Source organism: Nicotiana tabacum, chromosome 13, assembly GCF_000715075.1.
Source record: "Nicotiana tabacum cultivar K326 chromosome 13, ASM71507v2, whole genome shotgun sequence".
NCBI classification, from domain to species: domain Eukaryota; kingdom Viridiplantae; phylum Streptophyta; class Magnoliopsida; order Solanales; family Solanaceae; genus Nicotiana; species Nicotiana tabacum.
Genome location: NC_134092.1, coordinates 108909511 through 108933151, shown reverse-complemented (window position 1 = coordinate 108933151; position 23641 = coordinate 108909511). Strand labels below are relative to the sequence as shown.

General features: G+C 32.0%; 2 protein-coding genes across 6 annotated transcripts; one reads left to right on the top strand and one right to left on the bottom strand.

Annotated features, from left to right (window-relative positions):
- Positions 1-7760: 7760 nt before the first annotated feature.
- LOC107767306 (alkane hydroxylase MAH1-like) lies at positions 7761-9555 on the top strand. The gene has a single exon (XM_016586272.2). The coding sequence runs from the start codon at positions 7793-7795 to the stop codon at positions 9317-9319; it is 1527 nt and encodes a 508-aa protein (XP_016441758.2). The 5' UTR covers positions 7761-7792; the 3' UTR covers positions 9320-9555.
- A 3432-nt stretch (positions 9556-12987) lies between these two features.
- Positions 12988-21086, bottom strand: LOC107767304 (putative 20S rRNA accumulation protein 4). Of its 5 annotated transcripts, none has more exons than XM_016586268.2 (9): positions 20815-21086; positions 18031-18123; positions 16499-16599; positions 16326-16409; positions 16124-16221; positions 15698-16017; positions 14941-15169; positions 13884-14088; positions 12988-13322 (listed from the first exon to the last, which is right to left on the bottom strand). In XM_016586268.2, exons 3-9 carry the CDS (start codon positions 16589-16591, stop codon positions 13239-13241), a joined length of 1113 nt encoding a protein of 370 aa, XP_016441754.1. In that variant the 5' UTR covers positions 16592-16599; positions 18031-18123; positions 20815-21086; the 3' UTR covers positions 12988-13238. The 5 variants fall into 5 exon arrangements, with proteins under 5 accessions (XP_016441754.1, XP_075084399.1, XP_016441756.1 ...); XM_075228298.1 differs by lacking the exon at positions 20815-21086 and adding an exon at positions 20191-20759; XM_016586270.2 differs by lacking the exon at positions 20815-21086 and adding an exon at positions 19089-20135.
- Positions 21087-23641: the final 2555 nt, after the last annotated feature.

The following is a 23641-nucleotide window of genomic DNA, read 5'->3' as shown; positions in this document are numbered from 1 at the left end:
ACTTTATGCTCCTACACTTGTATTGTAAGTACGTGACTCGTAATTCGATAAGTTTTTTCCTAACCTGTGAATCGGGCCGAACGCCTCGGCAGTATATTGAGATGCATCTCTGGTTCACGTCGGTTGACCCTCGACAGTATACACACCACTCTAGATCAGATCGTACGACCTTAAAAAATCGTGCGTGATACCGCTAGCAGTACGGATATTCATGAGATTCCCCTTTTTTGTGAGGCCTCACATTTATTTATCATTCCTTATTAGTTTAGGATTGCATTTGATATTCCTGATCTGTTGAGATGGCATAAGAGATTTGAGAGACTTACATTGTCAAAAGAAATACTGGAGGGTTATGTTAGTTACCGTTTTACCTCATTATTACTGTTGTGCTTTATATCTGTTTATGAATTATCATACTAATTTATTGGGCCACTAGTAAGTGTCGATGTCGACCCCTGGTCACTATTTCTCCAGGGTTAGGCTAGATACTTACTGGATACGCGTTGATTTACGTACTCATGCTACACTTTTGCACTAAATGTGCAGAATCTGATAAGTTTATTTGGTGGTCATCTTGGCGCGTAGGCGCAGCTGCTGAGGAGGCTTTATGGTGAGCTGTATTCCAGGCTACGCATCGCAGCCCACAGAGTCTCCATCATATTATTTACTTTATCTTGTCTAATTTACATTCCAGACATATGTTGTATTATTATTGTACTCCTTAGTAAATGCTCATGCACTTGTAACATCGGGTTTTGGGATATTCTAGTTGGTGTTTACGGATTTGCATATTAGTATCACCTTTTGTTTTTATGTCTTACAAATTATGTATGTACCCATGGTTTTAAATATTTGAATTTCTCTACCTAAATAAGTTTTTGATTTCGAAAGTAATAAAATGAATAACTAACGTGATAGTTCACTATTGGCTTGTCTAACGGCGACGTTGGGCGTCATCACAGCCTATAGTGGATTTTGGGTCGTGACAATTAAATTACATAATAGTTTTTAAAAAGAACACATCGCCTAATTTTATTAAAATTATTACTCTTAAGATACTATAAGCCATAAAAATGTGTTGAAACTAATAAAGCCTATAATATTAATAAAAATTTTGAGTTTAGATTGAAATACTATAAAAGAAAATTTAAATTGAAAGATAAATATTTTTTGAAAGAGCATGAATAATGATGGTGAAGAATATTATTTTAAATGAAAGTTTTCAATTAATAAAATTTAGTTTCCAAAATTTTATTAATTTTAAGACAAATAATGCTTCGTCACTAATTGGATACATTATTAGTGACAATATAATGTGTCGCTGATAACTTCAAATTCGTGGCTTATATTACTTAATAATTGGTGTCAACTCAATTTTTACTGAAAAATTTTAGTGGACAAAACTTTGCTACAAAAATTTGTATTTCCTCACTAAAAATATGTGGCTCATGTATTTAAAGACATGTAATTTTTGTCACGAAAAGTAAATAATTAGTGACAAATTTTGTGCCGTAGCTACTAATTTATTAGCTAAATATCACTTTTGTTGTAGTGTATCTAACAAATTTTTTATGATTTTACCTATTAATAATGAAATATAAAATTTAATTACACTATTTTAATTTATATATGTACAGAAGTAAGATGTAGATATATAAATAACACTTTCAAAATTTAGTTAAATATGAATAATTATAACCCAGATATCCAATTGAAAATTATAAATTAATAATAGATGGAAAAAAGAACAGAGGAGGTGGATGTGTGAATGGGAAAGGAAAAGGTTATAGCTTGATAGAAAATTGAAGAGCAACTGAATAAGATTTATTAATATTGCAGATACTTTAAAAGCTCTATCTCAAGCATTGGAAAACATTAAGGAAGCATACTTGGATCTTGTTGATAAGATGGTTAGGAAGAATCACGAACTAGAATTTTAAATTAATTCTAAAAATATTAAACATCAAATAATACTCAAAAATATTATCTAAGAGGGAAAAATAAATAAATCAGTGTATAAATACATAAGGATAAAATTTATTTAAATTTGAGTTAGAGAAAGTATTTGAAAGTTTGAACTATGGTAAGAAAAGTCATACAATGAATTTTCACTTAGCTAAAATCTTAATAGGTAAAGTCAAAATAAATAAATAAAATATTAATCCATGTGACAAGCAAAGAAAAAGTCACCAGCAAATGATAATACAAATAATGGATAATATAAAAAAATAAATAAGAAAAGAATAAGTTATTCGATTATCATATAATTCATATTCAGTAATTTCATATAGATTTTGTTATTCTGCAAATTGCATTAAAAATAAAATAGTAATTGAATTTGTTAAAACAATATGATCTAATAGTCTTGAAAAATAGGATTTTCTAAGTTCGGTGCCATGTCATAAACTGATTGGCTTATACGAAGATATAAGCAAACATGTTACATTAATCATGTTTTAATTATTACTTTTTTATAATTAAGCAAGTTCTTACAGGTTAAATTAACGGCCAGTGCATAAAATGAATAATTTATTATAACCGGTTAAAATTAAAAATTATCTACACAATTATAGTATGTAATAGTTAAATCCATTCTTTTTAACTCCAAGAAATGTGCATGGCGCTCTTATTCTAAGACTGAGGAAATTTTGCTTCACTGCTTACTTTTTCTATAATTTAAGCAAAGACGGGGCCGCACGTCAAATAGTTAAGAGAGGAAATTAGAGATAGTACGAGGCTAATTATTCTTTAGATTAACTTAAAAACAATACTCAAAATATTATTGATAACTTTAAATAATAAAAAGAATAAAATTTCAGGAGTAAAAAAAATTCATATTTATCTATATTAATTAAAAGGTGAGTAATGGTATATAAAGATTAGGTCAAGTGACAAGCAACTCATTAAAATTTTAGAAATATAATAAATTTCTAATAAAGGTCATTTAAAAATAACTTAAATTAAAATACAAAATATTATGTTGAAAATAACATATGAAAAAATAATCGCAAATTGTAAGTTTTACTAAGATAATAATTATTAAAAATAATGCTAAAATAAATTCATGAAACACTTCACGCATAATTATTACTAATATAACACAAGAAAAATTATTAAGTTCAAGTTCTGGATCTCTGCATTTGTAAAGGTAAATTTTATTCCTTAGAAAAGATAAAAGTATTGAAGGGAAGAAAAGGATAAACAAAGATGTAAGAAAATATAAGTCATTTGCAAATAATAAAATGAACAAATGATATAATAGTCTACTAAATAAGATATGATTTTTGTTATAAAAATGAGTATATACATAACTCCAAATATAGTATTTGATAATAACACGATGTTAATCATTTTAAAACTTATAAATCAAGTTATTGAAGCTAAGATTTTATCAGAAAATGTGTTAAAGAAAAAGTGATCGTCCCAATACCTCTCTGCTAAGATTTTATTGAACCACACATCTCTGCATATTCTGGGTTATTTGTCTACATAGAAATAGTGCTTGTTTTGATGGGCAAAAAGACCATATCTTTAGAGTAAAAAATAAGTGTCTACATAATTTATTTGTTTTGGTGTAAAAGCAGTTTTATAGAAAATATAGATCAATATTTGGACTTTTTGGAGTTGCTAGGGAGATGTAGTTAACTGTATATATGGATATTCCCAACCGTTTTGTGTAACTTTTGGTACTCAGTTAATAAACTATTACCTTATTAAAAAAAAAAATTATTGCTACATCCGAGTCAAAAACCTTTTAAATCTAAGCGAATATAATCGTCTATGGCATTATTCTTTTGCGATTATTAAAAGTCAAGATAAATTTTATCTCATATGAGCCTATTTCTAAATAGGGCAAAGGTTCAAATATACCCTTGTACTATACGAAATTGAGCACATTTGCCCTTCGTTAATACTTTAGCTCAAATATACCCTTACCGTCACATAGTTGGTTCATATATGCCATTAGAGTTAGACAGTTCGACCCATATATGCCCTTTTCGAAACGGAATTCACCCAAACTAATTAGCTCTTTCGTTAATTGTATTAAAGTGTATTACAAACACTATTTTCTTTTTATTAGTACTGTTTTTTCTTTACCTTTCTCTTTTCTTTCTTCTTTTTTCTTTTCTTTTCTTCTCTTTTTTTTTTCCTTTTTCTTTCTCCCTTATCCGTTTTCTCCATTACTGATGTCTTCTCCATTTTCGCCACCAATTTCACTTGACAAAACTCATGAATTCCAGTTACTAAGAAAATTCTCACATAAGATAATCAAGTTCCAATTTCACTGGCCCTCTAAATAAACGAAATTAAATTGTTCCAAAAATTATGGTTTAAACTTTAAAATAATAAAAATATCTCAACCTTTAACAATACTCAAAAGACCAAAATATTTAAATTATTTTCAGAAAGATAATTTAATGATTAAAAGCCTAGAGTTCAAGTTGTAGTGTTATAAATTTGAGTTGTTAGTCTTTTTTTATCTTTTTTCGGCTCGACATTTTTTATTTTTTTTATTAACTATGTAAATTAGGGGTGTACATGGAGCGGGTTGGTTCGGTTTTTATCAAAACCAAACCAAACCAATTATATCGGTTTGGATTGTTCGGTTTTGTTGGATTTTTCGGATTTTTTGTTACATAAATATTCAATCTTACTTTGTTAAATTTTTTAGAACTAAATATATGTTCAGTAAAAATTTAAAAATTGACAAACATATGATCTATAAAAATATTCTTAAGGAAGAATTTTTTTAGTAATTAGAATTCATGAGTTTTTCAAGTAAAATTGATGACGAAAATAGAGAAGACATCAGTAATGGAGGAAATCGGATAAGGGAGAAAGAAAAAGGAAAAAAAAAAAGAGAAGAAAAGAAAAAAGAAGAAAGAAAAGAGAAAGGTAAAGAAAAAAAAGTACTAATAAAAAAGAAATAGTGTTTGTAATACAGTTTAATACAATTAACGAAAGAGTTAATTAATTTGAGTAGATTCTGTTTTGAAAATGGCATATATGGGCCAACTGTATAACTCTAAGGGCATATATGGATCAACTATGTGACGGTAAGGGTATATTTGAGCTAAAGTATTAACGAATGACAAATGTGCTTAATTTCGTATAGTATAAGGGCATATTTGAGCCTTTTCCGTTCTAAATACATATATGTTTACAAATGAACCACTTTATGATCTTCATCACGAGTTACAAGTAGGAAGGGATTGAAGATTTTAATGATGATGATGAACAAAATAGCAAATGAAGTAAGAAAAATAGTAAATAAAGAATTATTTGATTCGTTTTGAATCACGTTATATTTTGAGATTGTTTGTAGCACAAATTATATAATTATGATATTTAAGTTTCATCCCAAAGTTATTTAATGATTATACGATTTTTTTAAGCTAATACATATTTTTTTATTATTGGGTACTTTCAGTTACGATTTTGTTAAATCATATGATATAATTTGCTCAACAAATCATATCATACTTTGATATCCTTAATATTCTTTAATAACATTTGTGTGGGTACTAATACTAGTTTCTTTTAAAAACCCTTGGACTCTCTAAGAGCCACTTTAGGAGAGAAATTCAAAAATAGTTAGATTTACAAGTGGTAATTGAAAAATAGTCACAATTTCAAAAGTAATCAAAATTTAGCCACTTTTCATATAAAGATAAATCTGAACGAAAACACTGCTCAAAATTCGAAAAATATTCCAGCATAATATACTGGAGTTCCAGTATAATATATCGGTCCAGCATAATATACTGGAAGTTTATACACAGGTGCTCCAATCTCCAGTATATTATGCCGGACCGATCCATGTTGCAGCAAAATAGTGACTATTTTTTAATAACTTTGCAAACACTGGCTATTTTTGAATTACCAGTCCGAAAACTGGTTAGCCCGTGCTATTTTTACCCACTTTAGAGGTTAGTGGCAGGCTAGGGCCTAGTGTCTCTTATTCAAATCTGGCCTAATCCGGCTCATTATAAAGGGGACAAGGTCGGAATTGGGACATAGAAATGACACCAGGTAGTCATTTTAGAGGGTTGTTATTTAGAAATTAGTCAATGTGTCTTGAATTTCAGTTTTCTAGTTTAATTTTTTAGGACACAAAAGTTTAAAATTTTAGTTCAAAGTTTTAGGACAAAATAAAGTATTGGCCAATTCTTAAACAGCAGTCATAAAAATGGCTAGGTATGTACTTCCGCCAACTGGGCCAAGGCTTGCTGGCCCAAGTAAAAGTTGGTATTGGGCTGATCATGCTCACTTATCAACTCAACTTACTAATTAACTAGAATTAATTCATATTTTATTTATTAGCATCACATAACCAATAAATGTATACATAATAATAATGTATGTCAAAATATATATCTCAACTTTATCTTCCTTATTTGTATATATCAAAACTTTATTTTCATTCTTTGTATATCTAAAATATGAAATTATAAATATAATTATCTACTATAATTTATTATTATACAAAAATAAGTATACTTTCTGTATATCATAGTGTATAACATACCATATTGTACTATACTATACTAAAATATATATATATATATATATATATATATATATATATATATATATATTAAAATGTACATAAATATCGCTTATTTAATCGTTTAAATTAAAAATAATCCGTAGATAATATGTATATAATTTATGTATAACATATGTATTACCGAGTACAACTTATATATACCAACCTGGAGGAGTAAAAGTGAACTCTGCTAAGTGTCAATTGAACACTTGTAAGTTTTGTACTTGCAATATGAATTAATAAGAATAAATTAATATATTTGTCTAATAATACAATCTTAGTTGAGATCTTTTTTATTAGATATCTTCCACTGGGATACACAAGAAGTTGAATAGAAATTGCTGGAACTGCTGAAATTGAGGTTCACTGGCCACGTGTAATCTCACTTCCGATTTGAGAAAGGGACACAAGAACTAAGAGTATGTATACAAATGAAGATATTAGACACAAGAAAAGCTCTAAAAGAATTCTTATTTTCTGTAAACTGAAATACATTAACGTCAAGATTGTGCACTAAGGTAAGTAATATCCATTTCAACTCTAAAATCCTAAATTTTGAAATGATTTACTAAATTGGGAGAACCATTGTCTAATTCCACAAGAAACCCTATTCTATTAAAAGATAAACATTCAAGTCACTTGTAAGACAAAATTGTTGTCATATATAGCTATAGTTTACTAAAATTTCATAGTTAATTTGTAGCGTGAAATACGTGATGTTATGCCATAGATAAGGGCAGAGCAAGTGTGTTGGTTATCAGTTCACCCGAACTCAATAAATATCTTAATAAATTTATTCAATATGTACAAATTATTAATTTAGAACTCAATAGCTTAAAAGAATTAAAATCTTGAATCCATAAGCTTCGAATTGAAGGGAAGTCTTGGCGTAAATGGTAAAGTTGATATCATGTGACAAGAGGTCACAGGTCTGAGCCATGGAAACAACCTCTCGTAGAAATGCAAGTTAATACTGCGTATAATGGATCCTTGTGGTCCGATCCTTTCCCAAAACCCGAGCATAGTGATAACTTAATACACCGAACTGCCTTTCATAAACTTCAAATTATGACTACCACATTTATGACCCTACCATGCCTAAAGATTTGACTATACTCAATACACACGTCAAGGTGGCAAGATTAGGTATCAAATAATTCAACTGAGCCTACAATTAGACTAAATATAATTATCTATAAAGCATGAAGTAACCTTCCAAAAAATAGCAACACTAAGCAAGAAATGGCTCTCATTTCTATAGTGGCCTCTATAGGTTACTTTGAGATATTTGTTGCAATCTTTTGCTTTTTTGTGTTCTGTGCTTTAGGGGATAGAAGTGGCCTACCATGTAATTGGCCATTTCTTGGAATGTTTCCTGGCCTTCTTTTCCATGTAAATAGAATTCATGAAAGGTGTTTTGAAGTTTTTTCAACAACTGGAGGTACTTTTTTGCTAAAAGGCCCTTGGTTTGCAAATATTGACATTCTTGGTACAGTAGATCCTGCAAATGTGCACTATATCATGAGTGCAAATTTTGAGAATTTTCCAAAAGGGGAAGAGTTCAAGAAAATTTTTGATGTACTAGGAGATGGAATTTTCAATTCTGACTTGGATTTGTGGAAGAGTCAGAGGAAAATTACTAGAACTTTGATCACTCATCAAAGGTTCCATAATTGTTTGGTGAAAACTAGTTGGGACAAAATTAAAAATGGACTTATTCCTGTCCTTGAATTTGTGGCTAGAGAAAGTAAAATTGTGGATTTGCAAGATGTTTTTCAAAGGTTCACCTTTGATACAACATGTCAATTGGTCACAGGCTTTGATCCTGGTTGTCTATCTTTAGAATTCCCAAATGTTCCCTTCTCAAAAGCAATGGATGAGGCTGAAGAAGTATTATTCATTCGCCATTTATTGCCAGAAAGTGTTTGGAAATTGCAAAAATGGCTAGGTATTGGACATGAGAAGAAATTAAGCAAAGCTTGGCAAGTTCTTGATCAAGTCATAGGCAAGTATATATCGATGAAACGCGACGAATTGAGCAATGGAACAAAGCTAAAGGAAGACAATGAAGAGGGTTTTGATCTCTTAACTTCATACATATTAGATGATGGGCTAAATTTTGATGACAAGTCTTTGAGGGACACAATACTAAACCTCATGATCGCGGGACGTGACACGACTAGCTCTGGCCTTACTTGGTTCATTTGGCTTGTTTCGACACACCCTGAGGTGGAAAAAAAGATAAGGAAAGAACTAATGGCAATCATTTCGGTGGCAAAATCCCAAAAATGGAGACTTTTTAGGGCAAATGAGTTGAAAAATGCGATTTATTTGCATGCAGCATTGTGTGAATCGTTAAGGCTATATCCACCAGTTCCATTTCAGCACAAGACTCCACGAGAGCCGTGTATTCTCCCAAGTGGACACCATGTTCATCCTAATATGAGAGTGATGTTTTCTTTGTATGCTATGGGGAGGATAGAATCAATATGGGGAAAGGATGCCGCAGAATTCAAGCCAGAGAGATGGATTTCGGACCGTGGCATAGTAAAACATGAACCATCTTATAAGTTCTTGGCTTTCAATGCAGGGCCAAGGACTTGCTTAGGAAAAGAAGTGGCTTTCACTCAAATGAAAGCTGTGGCTGCTGCTATAATCCATAATTACCAAGTTGAAGTTATCAAGGGACACAAAGTTTACCCTAATGTCTCCATCATTCTCTACATGCAACATGGTTTCAAAGCCAGTATTAAGAAGAGATGGACTTAGTTTTATGTTTTTGCTATTCTCTATTTTTATTTGGGGTCCGTTTTTCTATGGAATTAATTAACGCCATCTTCTTGACTACGCAATGTATATTCAATTTCCCTATCATGTAGTTCACTTGTGTTTCAGGTTCAAGTTGTACTAAAACCAAAATAAAAAAGAGAAGTTGATGTAAGCTGCACATGTGGTGATGTATAGTTGCTGTATATGTTGGAGGAAATAAATGATTTTAAACACAAGTCTTAGCCTCTTTTAGTGTAGTTTGCCTTTTATTAATTTTGTTTGAAGAATTAACCTAAATAGCCTTCCACCCAATTGTTTAAACTAAAAATAGATGGTTAATGTATAATATATGTATAATCCATATGTAATAAGTGTATAATTATGTATAATCAATATATAATCTATGTATATCGGCTAGAAAAAATAAATAATGAATCTCACCGGCTATTCGTATAAAAATCCCTATTTGTTTTACTAAAGACTTAGTAAATGCCTGACCATGACAAATTTTATCAACACATTACTATAACAATAACAACAACAAATCTAGTGAAATCCCACAAATAGAATCTGGAGAGGATAGTATATACGCAGACCTTACTCCTATCCTGAAAAGGTAGAAGTTAAAATTTTATCAGCCCATTAGCTTAAGATAAAATTTAAAAGAAAAAAACATAGTTGCAAATTCTGTTAGGAAATCGATTTTCTATGTTATTGATGGGTTTGAACGTACCACCTCAACTGGGAAGGCAAGGTAACACCTAATGTAATAAAAAAAGTTTTAAAAAAATACCGGCCTTCTACATCCCCATTGAATACAAGAAATAACTATCGGAAAAATTGCAAAGTAAAGGAAATAGTTTCTAACTTAATGCTATATAAAGTTACCACATAAGCAATTACAAGCAAATATTTCCTACTTTTAGTGAAATAGCAACCCAAAACTTCAACTATAGTATGTGGTTTGACAACATTTGAGTAAAAACTGGGGAAAAAAGAAATGCACTTGAAGTTGAAGTCGAAAATGTTTGTGAAAATTTCTTATTGATAATTCATGTATCTGTCCTGAATCTCGTAGTATTTAAAGTATAGCTATAGATCGCACAAGCACAAAACTTGTACAAAAAAATAATAATATTGTATAGTCACTCTCAAAATAATAACCGAAAATAATATATACATACATATACATATATATATATATATATATATATATATATATATAATATATATATATATATATATATATATATATATATATATATATATATATATATATATATATATATATATATATGTATGTATGTATGTATGTATGTATGTATGTATATATACAAATTTTATACACTTTTACGGCTATCGAATGCAAATAGTTTTGGCCACGGGCTAAAAGTGATCTTTACCCTAAAAAAATGTAAATCTTAACAAAATAATGGTCCTCAATCCATTGATTAGTCTACTATCACGACTTCATATTTAATTAGTTGGAACTTCCAAACTAATTGGCTGTTTTAAGATATAAGCAACTTCTAAAATAGACTTCAATCCCATTATTATTTAGCATCGTGAGAGTTTAAAATGCATAGCGTGGTACATTGTTATTACTACAAGAAATCTCCTATTCTAATGAAGTGTTAATTATCACTTAACAATCTAACTTAATTATGGTTGAGAAATGAATTGTCAACAGATGCACAAAACGATTTCGACTTTTCATCTGTCTTAATTATTTGTGAATCATTAGCTTAATTGGTAACTTGAAAAAAATAATTAACTTACTATGATAGGTTAAACTATATTGAATATGTAAAAGAATTAACACTTTCATTATATGTGATTTACATCCATATAATATAGTACTTGGCCGTTTTATCCTTTTTCTAAGTATGACCTATTGTGTTTTATTTTCATTGTTCAATTGCTATTCTCTCTCCCAATGCCGCCACCTATATTTATTACTCCCTCCGTTACTGGGCACGGAATTTAAGAAAAACTGAAGACTTTTAAAATTTTTGATCCTAAACAAGTCAAAAAGGGGTCCAAAGTATTTGTGTGGTTATAAAAGCTTCTTATTAGGGGTAGAATTGAAAATTTAAGCTAAATTATTTCCAAATTTAGAAAGGGATCATTCTTTTTGGAACGGACCAAAAAGAAAATAGGTTCACATCAACTGGAACTAGGGGTGTTCGTCGGTCGATACGGTAAGGTATTTAGATATTTCGGTTCGGAATTTTCGGTATTCGGTTTCTTAAAATGCTATACAAATACCGTACCTAATTAAATTCAGTATGGTTCGGTTTTTCTCCTTTCGGATTCGGTTTCTTCTGTTTATTCAGTTTGAATATTAACTAGTGTATAGAGTCATAGACTGTAATATTCTTAATTAAAGTACTCAAAGTACAAAACTAAAAATGTTTGTTGAAAACCAGCAAATATCAACTAGAGAGAGAAAACTGTACATAAAGGAATAAATGTGATCAATAAAAATATCATGTTACTTGGTTAGAGTTAATTGATGAACTTGGAGAATAAAGGAAAGTACAATTTTAGATATTTTATATTTATATTATAATTAATAATATGTGTGACAAGGTGGGTTGCTCTGATGGTAAGCCTATTGGAAACAGCCTCTCTACCCCAGGGTAGGGGTAAGGTCACCCTCCCCAAACCCCACTAGTGGGATTATACTGGGTTGTTGTTGTTGTTATAATTAATAATATGTTTATTGTGTAATATAATATACATTTCGGTACGGTATTTTGGTGTTTCATTTTAAAATATATAATATCATACCTAATACCAATTTTTTTTAAAACTTAAACCAAATACCATACCGAATATTAAAATATCGAATACCAAATACCAAAATTTTCGGTTTCGGTACTGTAATTCGATATTTATCAAATTATGCACGGCCCTAAACTGGAACGGAGGGAGTACATAATTAAGCTACTTTTTTCTGAAAAAAAAAATTATATAGGAAAGAATATTACTTTCTTCATAGCCACAAGCAATTGAAACTGGCCAAATGAGTGAATTGGTCATAACTAAGTACTCTAAAGCCTACCATTGTGAGTGCATGTGCTTTTAAAAACAACAAATTAAAGAAAATCAACTATCAGCTGTATCCAGACAGTATTCACTTAATTTGCCCCTTTTTTAGGGGTATTATCACTATTAGCTCGCGGCAGAAACTATTTATATTTGGTAGCCAAAAAAGTATATAAAATTTGTATACTTTATGTATATAACATACAGAATGTATATATATACACAAAAAATATATAATTTTTCGACTATTATTTTAAAAGTGGCTATACAGTATCATTTTTCTTTTTTTTTATAGTCGCATGCTTTCAATAATGTATAGTTAGTACTTCACTATCCTATATTAGAAGTCTGGAGCTGGAATCCTAATATGGAATCACCCTTAGCAGGAAGCATATTACCCACAAGAGTGAGACTTCTCAACACAAATCAAGATTAGCTAGACATGAATGAATCATATTTATTTACTGCACGTATTACCGCGGTAGTCATTCTCTCTATTTCTTCTTCAATTTGAGGATGATACATTGTTTATTATTTACTGTATATATTGAATGAACGAAATGGGATGGCCTCAACTTAGGAAAAATCACACCAAATTCTGGAGATTGTTACAAATAAAGAATCCACGCAGAATCGGCATTGTTTAAAACAACAGATATAATTGTATTGCCTACCCAATTTATTAGGGACATTTGACAAGTATATGAAACTCTTACCAACTACCAGCAAACTCGAAAATAATATAAGCAAAGCGAAAGCCACCCTCGGCTCTATTGACTGAAAATCCTACTAGTATAGACCAAGTACGACGAAAATATACTAAAAGATCACAAAATCTTACGCAATCTTTAGCTTAATCTAAGCGATGCTATTCATATTGTACGACAACAGCTTCCTCAGCCACAATCCAGCCATCCTCACTAGAGTTATTCTGATGGTACTCTGAACAATTCTGAAAATGACACAGACCATAAGGTTTACACAAGAACTAGGAAAGATAGAGCGCATAAAAGTATCGTCCACAATTAACAAAAGAAAAACGAATAATTCAGGTATATTACTGAAGAAAATAGCAAATGACAGAAATAGATCACAAGTTAAATTTAGTCAAATATCAGCTTTCACTTGCAGAAAGAAAAGAATAAAGAGGAAATGGTTTAATTCAAACTGCAGAAAACAGTTCCATGGCAGATACATTTCAAGAAGTGAAAAGCTGAAGTAGAAAGTCAGAAGCTATTACAGTTTTCCTTCAATTCAACTTCTTACTTTCTAACCTCTTAATTTTATTGCTTTAGGTTTTGTTTTGCTCTATCAATGTGACATTTCATTCCTCTCTTACATGATACATCGACCAAGAATCCTAGAACAAGTTGTCTATCTTTATTTGTACTCCCACATAGTAATGATTGATTATTTTTTTTCGAGAACTAAAGAGGGAAGTATAGGGGAAAAAAATGAGAGGGAGTTGTCTTCCAAAAGAACATGTATTCAACATATCGAGTTAAAGGCTGACCTGTGAGCAAGTATAGACTATTAAAGTCATCCAATTCCAGTTATCCAATACAGGTCTCTCTTTCTCGCTGACTGCTTCCTGCAGAAAATATAGCAATGGCGGCATCAGCTGCATCTCATAGTAACGTGACGCACCACAGAGCCTGCACGTCCCCGGATCAACAGCATTTCCAGAAGCCAGAAGCGGCTTTCCACCATATGAGTATCTACGGGAAAAGACAATAAATGAGTCTCTTTTTGTAACGATAAAAATCACTGATAATGAAATTGGTGATAATTTAATGATTAACTGAGGTAAGACGGTAAAAATAAAAGAAACTTTGTGCTGTAGAAGTGAAAAGGACCCCTAAACCAACAGAGAACTCTATGACACTCTGTTTTTACTCTATTTTATATATTATTTACCTTTTTCGGCAAGCCAAGCAGCTATAGATCTTGAGCGTCTTCATCGGAGAAGAAAGATCCACAGAAGACTCCGAAGGAGTAGGAATTGGCTCACTAGGTTCAACTAAAAAGTAGTCAAATCGTGTCCTTGGCAGGCTCGACCATCGGAGATCCGTTCATTACGAACGTTTTTTCTCGATGTGGACCAAGCTCCAACTTCCTTTTTAGCTTTGGCTCGGAAGAGGTCGGCCTTTGAGCCCGTATTGGATGGAATGACAGATAGTGTTGGCAGTGGACTAATAAAAATTACCGTGGGAAAAATGAATGTACAACCTAAGATGTGTTTTCCAATGTACGGTCAGAATTAATCTCACAGCATGCCAGGCAACAACTTCCGGTACAAATAGTAATACGCTACAATTGGAGATGAATAAGGTAATCAAAGTCGAAAGCTAGAAGAGCTGCATGAAAGGCAGAAAGCTTACTACGTACTTCAAGAAATCAAAAGTACATTAAACTTAGATTTTGCTTACTGCTTTGGAGGAAATAAAAAAGTATATAATACTGAGATTTTGCTTCTCAAAGTCTACTCCAGCAAGCAAAATGTTAAGTTCCCGGAGGCAATACTTAAAAGTAAATTCAGTAGTACAATGGCTAGCTTTTTAGAGTTTTACCTGAAACATTGCTCTGGATAAGCATCTAATCGCTTTTTGAACTTAAGGTAAATCCGGTCAGCATTCAATGCCCTATCATACTCGTAATCTTCCACCTCCCATGTTTCTTCTGGAGTATCAGGATCATTTTCTTTGTCCTTGATTGGAGATAAGATGCCTTTTGAACTAACAGAAACATCCTTTTTGGAAAATTTCTCTTCCTCAGCATATATATAGAAGCACGGAATGACTGCGACCAAAGAATCATTTCAGAGTGCGCAGAAACATAAGGTAATCATACAAGTGATATTCCCAGTGATAATTGCATATCTCATATGTCATTGAAAACACTTGATAATAGCCTATGAAGACCTAAAGTTTTGACAGCTGTCAACTCCTCAACAACTCACCGACTTTTTTGTACAATAAGTAAATACATGCATTGGGCCCTTGATCGATCTACTTAGCTCTCCTATCAAGAACCAGCACCAACTGCCTCCCCCAAAAGAAAAGCAATGAACAAATTACATATTTGTTTTAACAATAACACATGCCATTTTCTTTATCTAGGAATAACATTTTTCAATTTTAGTGTTCTCTATCATAGTGCTATATATATGGGAAAAAAAAAACTTGACTCCACAAAGTAAACAGTTTGATCTCATCTTCTATCATGCAAAGTTAAATAAAGACACCTTACACACATCATACAGAAGGGGCTCTAGCAAAAGATTCTATCAAGTGCAATTAACGTCAAGCAAAACTGAACAGAAGTTACCTGGTGTTTTTTCATCAGTTGCTCTAATCGCGCGGTTAGGGGTTGAAGTTTCTGCCGTTACTTGATGACCACAGATTTGTTTCTTGGAGTGAAAAGCCACGGTTGCAGCTTCAGAAAGCGCCCTAGCCAACTCAGCAAGGTCAATGTCATCCTCATCTTCATCATCATCATCCTCTTCCGAAGAGTCAAATGTCCATATATCCTTCTTCCGGTCTTTCTTTGAATCTGATACAGAAGATACAGGTGAAGCGACATCCTTATAAGACTGACTCTTTAAACCTTCACTTCTTAGAGACTTTTGGATTCTAATAGCTCTCCAGCTGTCACGGAAATGTAATAGATAGACCGCATAAGTTAAATCCAAATGATTACTAAGTTCCAAGCATTTTACAAAAAGACAATAAGTTATGAATACTAAAAAAGGACCTTACAGGACCGCTCCCACATTCTGGCGTCAAACAACCAAAAACATAGATTGCACGCTCTTCAATGTTCAAATTTTTCTTTGAAATTGGAGCATAAACCTAAGGAAACATATGCAAGGAGAAAAGTATATTAAAACTCTAGAGCTTTAAGAATCCAAGTAATCAAGTAATTCAAAATTAGCCAATGGTTTCAGAGTACCAACCTGTGCAAGAAGACATAAATCGGTTTTACAAGCACAGCATTTGAGCAAATCAACACATGTGGTAGGAAGAGGAATAGGCCAATCCTGTTCAAGAAAAAAAATTAGAATTATAGTACAACAAAGAAAGCATCATCTAAAAATAAACTACGCCGTATCCAGAAGGATTCTCTTACAGGAAGTCCACCGATTTTTGTTGTATAATGATCAGCAGCTTCGTGAATATGACCTGCCCACGATCCTGGCATGCCTAAAAACACTCCCCCCATCTTGTTTTCTAATCCAAACAAAACAAGGTCGATAACAAATGCAGTTCAAATGAGATCCCCTTTGTATTTATTAGTACATGCATCATATAACACCGAACCAAGAGTATATGAACAAAGTTCAAGTCTTAAATCGCTGCAATTGTTTTTGCAGAATAAAGAGAACGTCAAGCCAGAGACAAACTATAATATGAAAATGTTACACCCTCCATCCAAAAAGGATGATACTTTTCGGATTTCGAGAGTTAAACATCTTAATTTTGAACGCAAATTCGGACATAGAATCTTGAAGTTTTTTGAAATAAAGTTTACATGGTTGGAGACCATAAAAAGTACTATAAGTCACAATAATTAACGATTCAAAATATTTAAAAGGTCGATAACAATGATCAGCAACTTCGTGTATATGACCTGCCCACGATCCTGGCATGCCTAAAAACTCTTCCCCCATCTTGTTTTCTAATCCAAACAAAACAAGGTCGATAACAAATACAGTTCAAATGAGGCCCCCTTTGTACTTCTTAGTACATGCATCATATAACACTGAACCAAGAGTATATGAACAAAGTTCAAGTCTTAAATCGCTGCAACTGTTTTGCAAGATAAAGGGAACGTTAGCCAGAGACAAACTATAATATGAAAATGTTACTCCCTCCATAACATAAAGGATGATACTTTTCGGATTTTGAGAGTTAAACATCTTAATTTTGAACGCAAATGTGGACACAGAACCTTGAAGTTTTTTTAAATAAAGTTTACATGGTTGGAGACCACATAAAAAGTACTATAAGTCATAATAATTAACAATTCAAAATATTTAAACGGCATATGAAAAAATTGCGGTCAAAGAACAATCCGTTTGACTCTCAAAATCCGAAAAGTATCATCCTTTTTGGGACGGAAGGAATAACTAAAACTGTACAGAATACCTGATTCCTCCGATGAAGATCCATTACTAAGTTACATTGATGAATTTATATAGCTTTAAGCACAAATAAGCTAGTTACCAATTTTGTTCTCTAAAACTTCTTGCAAGAACCAATCCACTTTAGATATCAAAGAGAGAATAAACAATTTACATAATGACAACCAAAAAAAGCTAGTTTTTTTATTAAGGAACTAACAAAGCTAGTAACAATAAAATTGTGTCCTTGTACCTCAAGTTTAAGTTTCAACAAGTACCACAAAAATGCCACAGTAAAACAATCACTATACCCAAAACACCTTTTTTTCTTTTAAATGAGAAATCATTATGAATATGCAACCAATTCATGGGTGTTTTTTATTTTTATTTTTCCTCATGTTTGCATCAAAATAACAAAAAGGAAGCAGTAAAGACAAGCATTTGAATACACAAAAAAAAAAAAACAGATACGCATGCTAGTTTTTAAGTAAATACCCAAATAAAAAGCAGTTCTTGATTGGTGGAAGTTTTCACTTACTGAACAATTGAAAAACCTCAAACTCAACGACCTTTTGCAACTTCTTTACGGAGACTCTTGAAACGGCTTAGTAGTAGCTCCAGAACTTTGAGGCTGTGAGAAAAGGTATACAGACAACGTTTTAATTTTTCAGGATTTCCGAGAAATATACTGCTAATTTTACTCCTTTCCTAAAGAGGTACTGTACCCTCAGTCCCAATTCATGTACTGTATAAGTGTTAAAATACTTAATTTTTTATGTGAATTGAGGTATAATGTTTTTTATATTTTTTAAAATAAAATTTTTATATTTAATCACATGAAAAGTACTACAACTCAATATGGCTAATGATTCAAAATATTTAAAAAGGTTTGAGAAACTTATAGTAAAAAAATATTTGACTCCCTAAATAGATTACCTTCAGAAGCGGATCCATGATTTCATTATATGAGTTCAACATTTAATATTCATTCGCTGAATGCCTAATATATTTAAAATTTTGGTTTCATATTTTCTATTCGTTGCAATTCTAGTTAACTTTTACACATAAATTTATGCTGGCACAAGAAAATACTAGATTCGGATGAATTCGGCACAAAAAACTACATCCGCCTTTGATTAGCTTCACATAAAAGATGAAGGGAGTATGTGACATTTCATATACTACATTCTACTGTTAAAAAATTGTAATGATAGTTATCTAATGAGACACTAGCTATATTTGTCATTTTGTTTTAATCAAGAACTAGCTTCATTTGATCAAGAACTAGCTATATATATTTGTCGCTTTACACTAGCTATATTTTCCACCTTCTATATCTTCTTTTCCACCTTCAAACTCCACTAGGGTTACTGCATCTATAGAAGCTGCTTTGTCATTTCAGTTTTCATTGTGAAAGAAGGAAAAAAAAAAACCAAACAAATGAAGGAATTCATATACCCATGTAGTGGCTACAAACTGAATTTGAAATTGAAATATGCAAAATGACATTTGCATCTGGTGTAAACTACATATTTTGAAGTGTTAAAGGTGCACAGTAGCTAGCTTGATATGTAAAGTAGGGAGAATATCTCATACCAGCACACAAATCTCTGTTGCTGATCAACTTTGAGGGACTATCACATCTGGTTCTATAGATATCTTATACTTAGATTTCCTGAACCTAATTAATTGGCTATACTAATGAATATTTTATTACTATTAATTATTAGTATGAAATTATCACATGGACTCTTCATTCATTCTAAAGTGACTGTCTGCTATTGTTGAGCCGGAATCACACTGTTGAGACAGAAAAAGAATTATGAGCTAGGTTTTTGCCCCCGAGTATAATATTAGGGTAATATAGAAGACTGAACAATAAACATCGTGTAAAATCAATGATTTATCATTATAAAAATTCCAACTGTTCCTCGATTCCAAATTATAAGTTGGTTCGGAAATATGAATCCTAAAATAACCACTCCTCTGAAAATCATCAACGACACATGTATTAAATTAACCTTCACAAGATATAGATTATGTCTTAGTAGACATGATATGTTTGATCTGATGAACATCATTTTTGACATATACTATGATATTAGTAGAATATGAGGGTGAGAGTCAGAGATAGAACTGTTGTTATAAGAACATTTGAGGTTAGTCGCTTGATAACAAGGAAGAGTAACTCACGAAAGAAAATTTTTAGAGTATCGTTATCATTATGAAAGACGAAAGAGTAGTGCATCATTTAAAATTATGCTATTTAAGTCGAGCTTTTCTTCTGATAATTCTAAGTCAACATTCTAAACTTCCAACTACCATCTATAGAAAATCTCTCCGAGTTATATGCTGGTAGAAAATGAATCTCTAAAGAAAGTGGTGATCAAGTAGCTGAAAAGGTTAACACCACACAACTTAACCCCTAACCACCGGTACTTCCTCCAACAGGACTTGGACACATTTAAGTATGAAGTTCATCCATATCCTAAGGATAACTAAAGAACCTACAGGTAAGCGCAAGAACATGAAATGCTATTTTTCTTCAGCATAATCAAAAACCAGCACTGAGATTAAATAATTTAGTGAAGAACATTACTTTCCGCTCCATCAAAAATATTCTTTTTCAATCAAAATAAAACTTACATTACAACTAGAATCAAAATAGAGCCTATATTATAATGCTCAAAACATTGACCTTATTTTGGAGGGAGTAGTTAGCGACAGAATAAATGCAAGCATTGACAGCGAAGAGCTTCGACGAGCGAGTCCATCGCTCCAACTAGAGTGCTATTGACTAAATAGATTCAGCGGCAGAACTCAATGGAACGTTTTCATCAGAAAATTTGTTTGACACGGAAAATACTTTAACAAAGTTAATTTACATCACTGTTTCTTTTTCATCTAAATTTTCAAAATATTAAATTAGACTTACCAAAGGTAATAAGTTGGCTATACAATTTAAAGAACCCACAAAAATCAGAGTAAAGAAACGGAACTAGAGCACCTAATGGTAAAAAAAAATTCAACCAATTCATCCTACAAAATTTTCATGACCCTTCAAGCAAGTTCCCAGAAGAATTGTATAATCCAAATCGCAAAGGAGAAAACCATCGCATAGACGAAACTCTAAACCCAATACTCTCACTTTTATCACTCACAAAATAACTATCAGTACTCAAAACAACCCAATTGCAGAAAACAACTAAAGAAACAGAAAGTTGCACAACCCAATTTCCAATTTCTGGTTCAATCGGAAAAAAAAAAGGAAGAAGAAGAAAAAGGAAACAAAACAGATAAAAGAGAAAGAAATTAAACTTACTCTTGATTATTCGGATAATCCAATGTTAGAATTTCTGTAAAGTCGCTTGGAGAGATGAATTTTAGACACCACCTTCTAAGGGATTTTAAGGTGAAAGTGATTTTTGAAGGGATTTTAAGGTGAAAGTGAATTTCTGGAGGGATTTTACCGTGAAACTGAATTTCTGGAGTGATTTTACCGTGAAAGTAAATTTTTGGAGCATTCCTTTTTTTGTTTACTTTAATTTCATCAGGTTCGCGCCCCTATATCGAGTATGAAACTAGATATATTAACTTTTGTATAGACCATAATAAGTATCATCGTGTATTTAGAAGATAAAATTGTGTATTAAGGACCAAAAAAAATCTCATCTCTATAAGTACACTTTTAGGAACTATATTTAAAATTTATGCTGTCAGATTTGGCTCAAACCCAAATGATCCGTCCAACCCGCCCATGGTTGGGCTGATTATTGATTCGCTCATTTATTGAACTCAACTCATGTTGATCCAATTCATCTCAATGCATTTAAAGTTGAAGAAGTAACCCAAATAGCCGTCTACCTAACCGCTTAAACTAAAAATATCCGGTGGAGGTATAGCGTATGCATAAGTTATGTATTATATGTGTATAATGAATGTATAATCTATGTATATGACTAGAGAAAGTAAACAATAAATACGGTCGGCTATTTGTGTAAAGATCCCTTTAAAGTTGGGTTGATTTTTAGTCCAAATTGATCCATAAGTAAATTTGTCGAAATATCTTAGAAATAATTTTGTTATTTTTTTGTTTGATATGTTATAATATATGACCATAACAAAAGAAAAAAGTCTTATTTAGTAATTATGCAAATCATAAGAAAATAACATGTAGTATTAACTAAATATTGATAAGAGTTGGGCGGGTTGGGCTATGACTCAAATTTTAGCCCATCTTGACCCAACTCATAGCCCAAGTAAAAATGACCCGCCAATTATTGACTCAACCCATTTTGACCTACCCAAAATGTGATGACCCGAAAGGTCATCTTTAAATTTAATACTCATTTCTGTGTTCTGAGACCTCAAATAACACTATTCAGCTTTCCTCGACTTGCGTGCACAGTCCGTAATTTTTGTCGGAAAGTTTTTATGTGAAAAAAATGATTAAAATGTGAAATGGAGCTTTAAAACTCACTTGAGTTGACTTCGGTCATTTTGAGCAAACGGATCCGAATCAGTGTTTTAACGGTTCTAGTGGGTCCGTATAGTGATTTTGGACTTAGGAGCGTGTTCGAAAAATTATTTAGAGATCCGTAGTTAAATTAGGCTTGAAATGGCTAAAATAGAAATTCAAGCTTGAAAGTTTGACCGGGGAGTTGACTTTTTGATATCGGAATCGGAATCTGATTCTGAAAATTTGAATAGGTCTGTTATGTTATTTATGACCTGTGTGCAAAATTTGAGGTCAATCGAACTTGATTTGATAGGATTTGGCATCAAATGTAGAAGTTAAAAATTCTTAAGTTTCATTAAGCTTGAATTGGGGTATTATTCGTGTTTTTAGCTTTGTTTGATGTGATTTGAGGTTACGACTAAGTTCGTATGATATTTTAGGACTTGTTGGTACATTTGGTTGAGGTCCCGGGGGTCTCAACCAAAGAAAACAAATTTTAGTATTAACTAAAGATTGATAAGAGTTGTGCGGGTTGGGTTATGACCCAAATTTTAGCCCATCTTGACCCAACTCATAGCCCAAGTAAAAATGACCCGCCAATTATTGACTCAACCCGTTTTGACCGACCCAAAATGTGATGACCCGAAAGGTCATCTTTAAATTTAATATTCATTTCTGTGTTCTGGGACCTCAAATAACACTATTCATCTTTCCTCGACTTGCGTGCACAGTCCGTAATTTTTGTCGGAAAGTTTTTATGTGAAAAAATTGATTAAAATGTGAAATGGAGCTTTAAAATTCACTTGAGTTGACTTCGGTCATTTTGAGCAAACGGATCTGAATTAGTGTTTTAACGGTTCTAGTGGGTCCGTATGGTGATTTTGGACTTAGGAACGTGTTCGAAAAATTATTTAGAGATCCGTAGTTAAGTTAGGCTTGAAATGGCTAAAATAGAAATTCAAGCTTGAAAGTTTGACCGGGGAGTTGACTTTTTGATATCGGGATCGGAATCTGATTCTGAAAATTTGAATAGGTATGTTATGTCATTTATGACCTGTGTGCAAAATTTGAGATCAATCGAACTTGATTTGATACGATTTGGCATCGAATGTAGAAGTTAAAAATTCTTAAGTTTCATTAAGCTTAAATTGAGATGTTATTCATGTTTTTAGCGTTGTTTGATGTGATTTGAGGCTACGACTAAGTTCGTATGATATTTTAGGACTTGTTGGTGCATTTGGTTGAGGTCCCGGGGGCCTCAACCAAAGAAAACAAATTTTAGTATTAACTAAAGATTGATAAGAGTTGGGCGGGTTAGGCTATGACCCAAATTTTAGCTCATCTTGACCCAACTCATAGCCCAAGTAAAAATGACCCGCCAATTATTGACTCAACCCGTTTTGACCGACCCAAAATGTGATGACCCGAAAGGTCATCTTTAAATTTAATATTTATTTCTGTGTTCTGAGACCTCAAATAACACTATTCATCTTTCCTCGACTTGCGTGCACAGTCCGTAATTTTTGTCGGAAAGTTTTTATGTGAAAAAATTGATTAAAATGTGAAATGGAGCTTTAAAACTCACTTGAGTTGACTTCGGTCATTTTGAGCAAACGGATCCGAATCAGTGTTTTAAAGGTTCTAGTGGGTCTGTATGGTGATTTTGGACTTAGGAGCGTGTTCGAAAAAT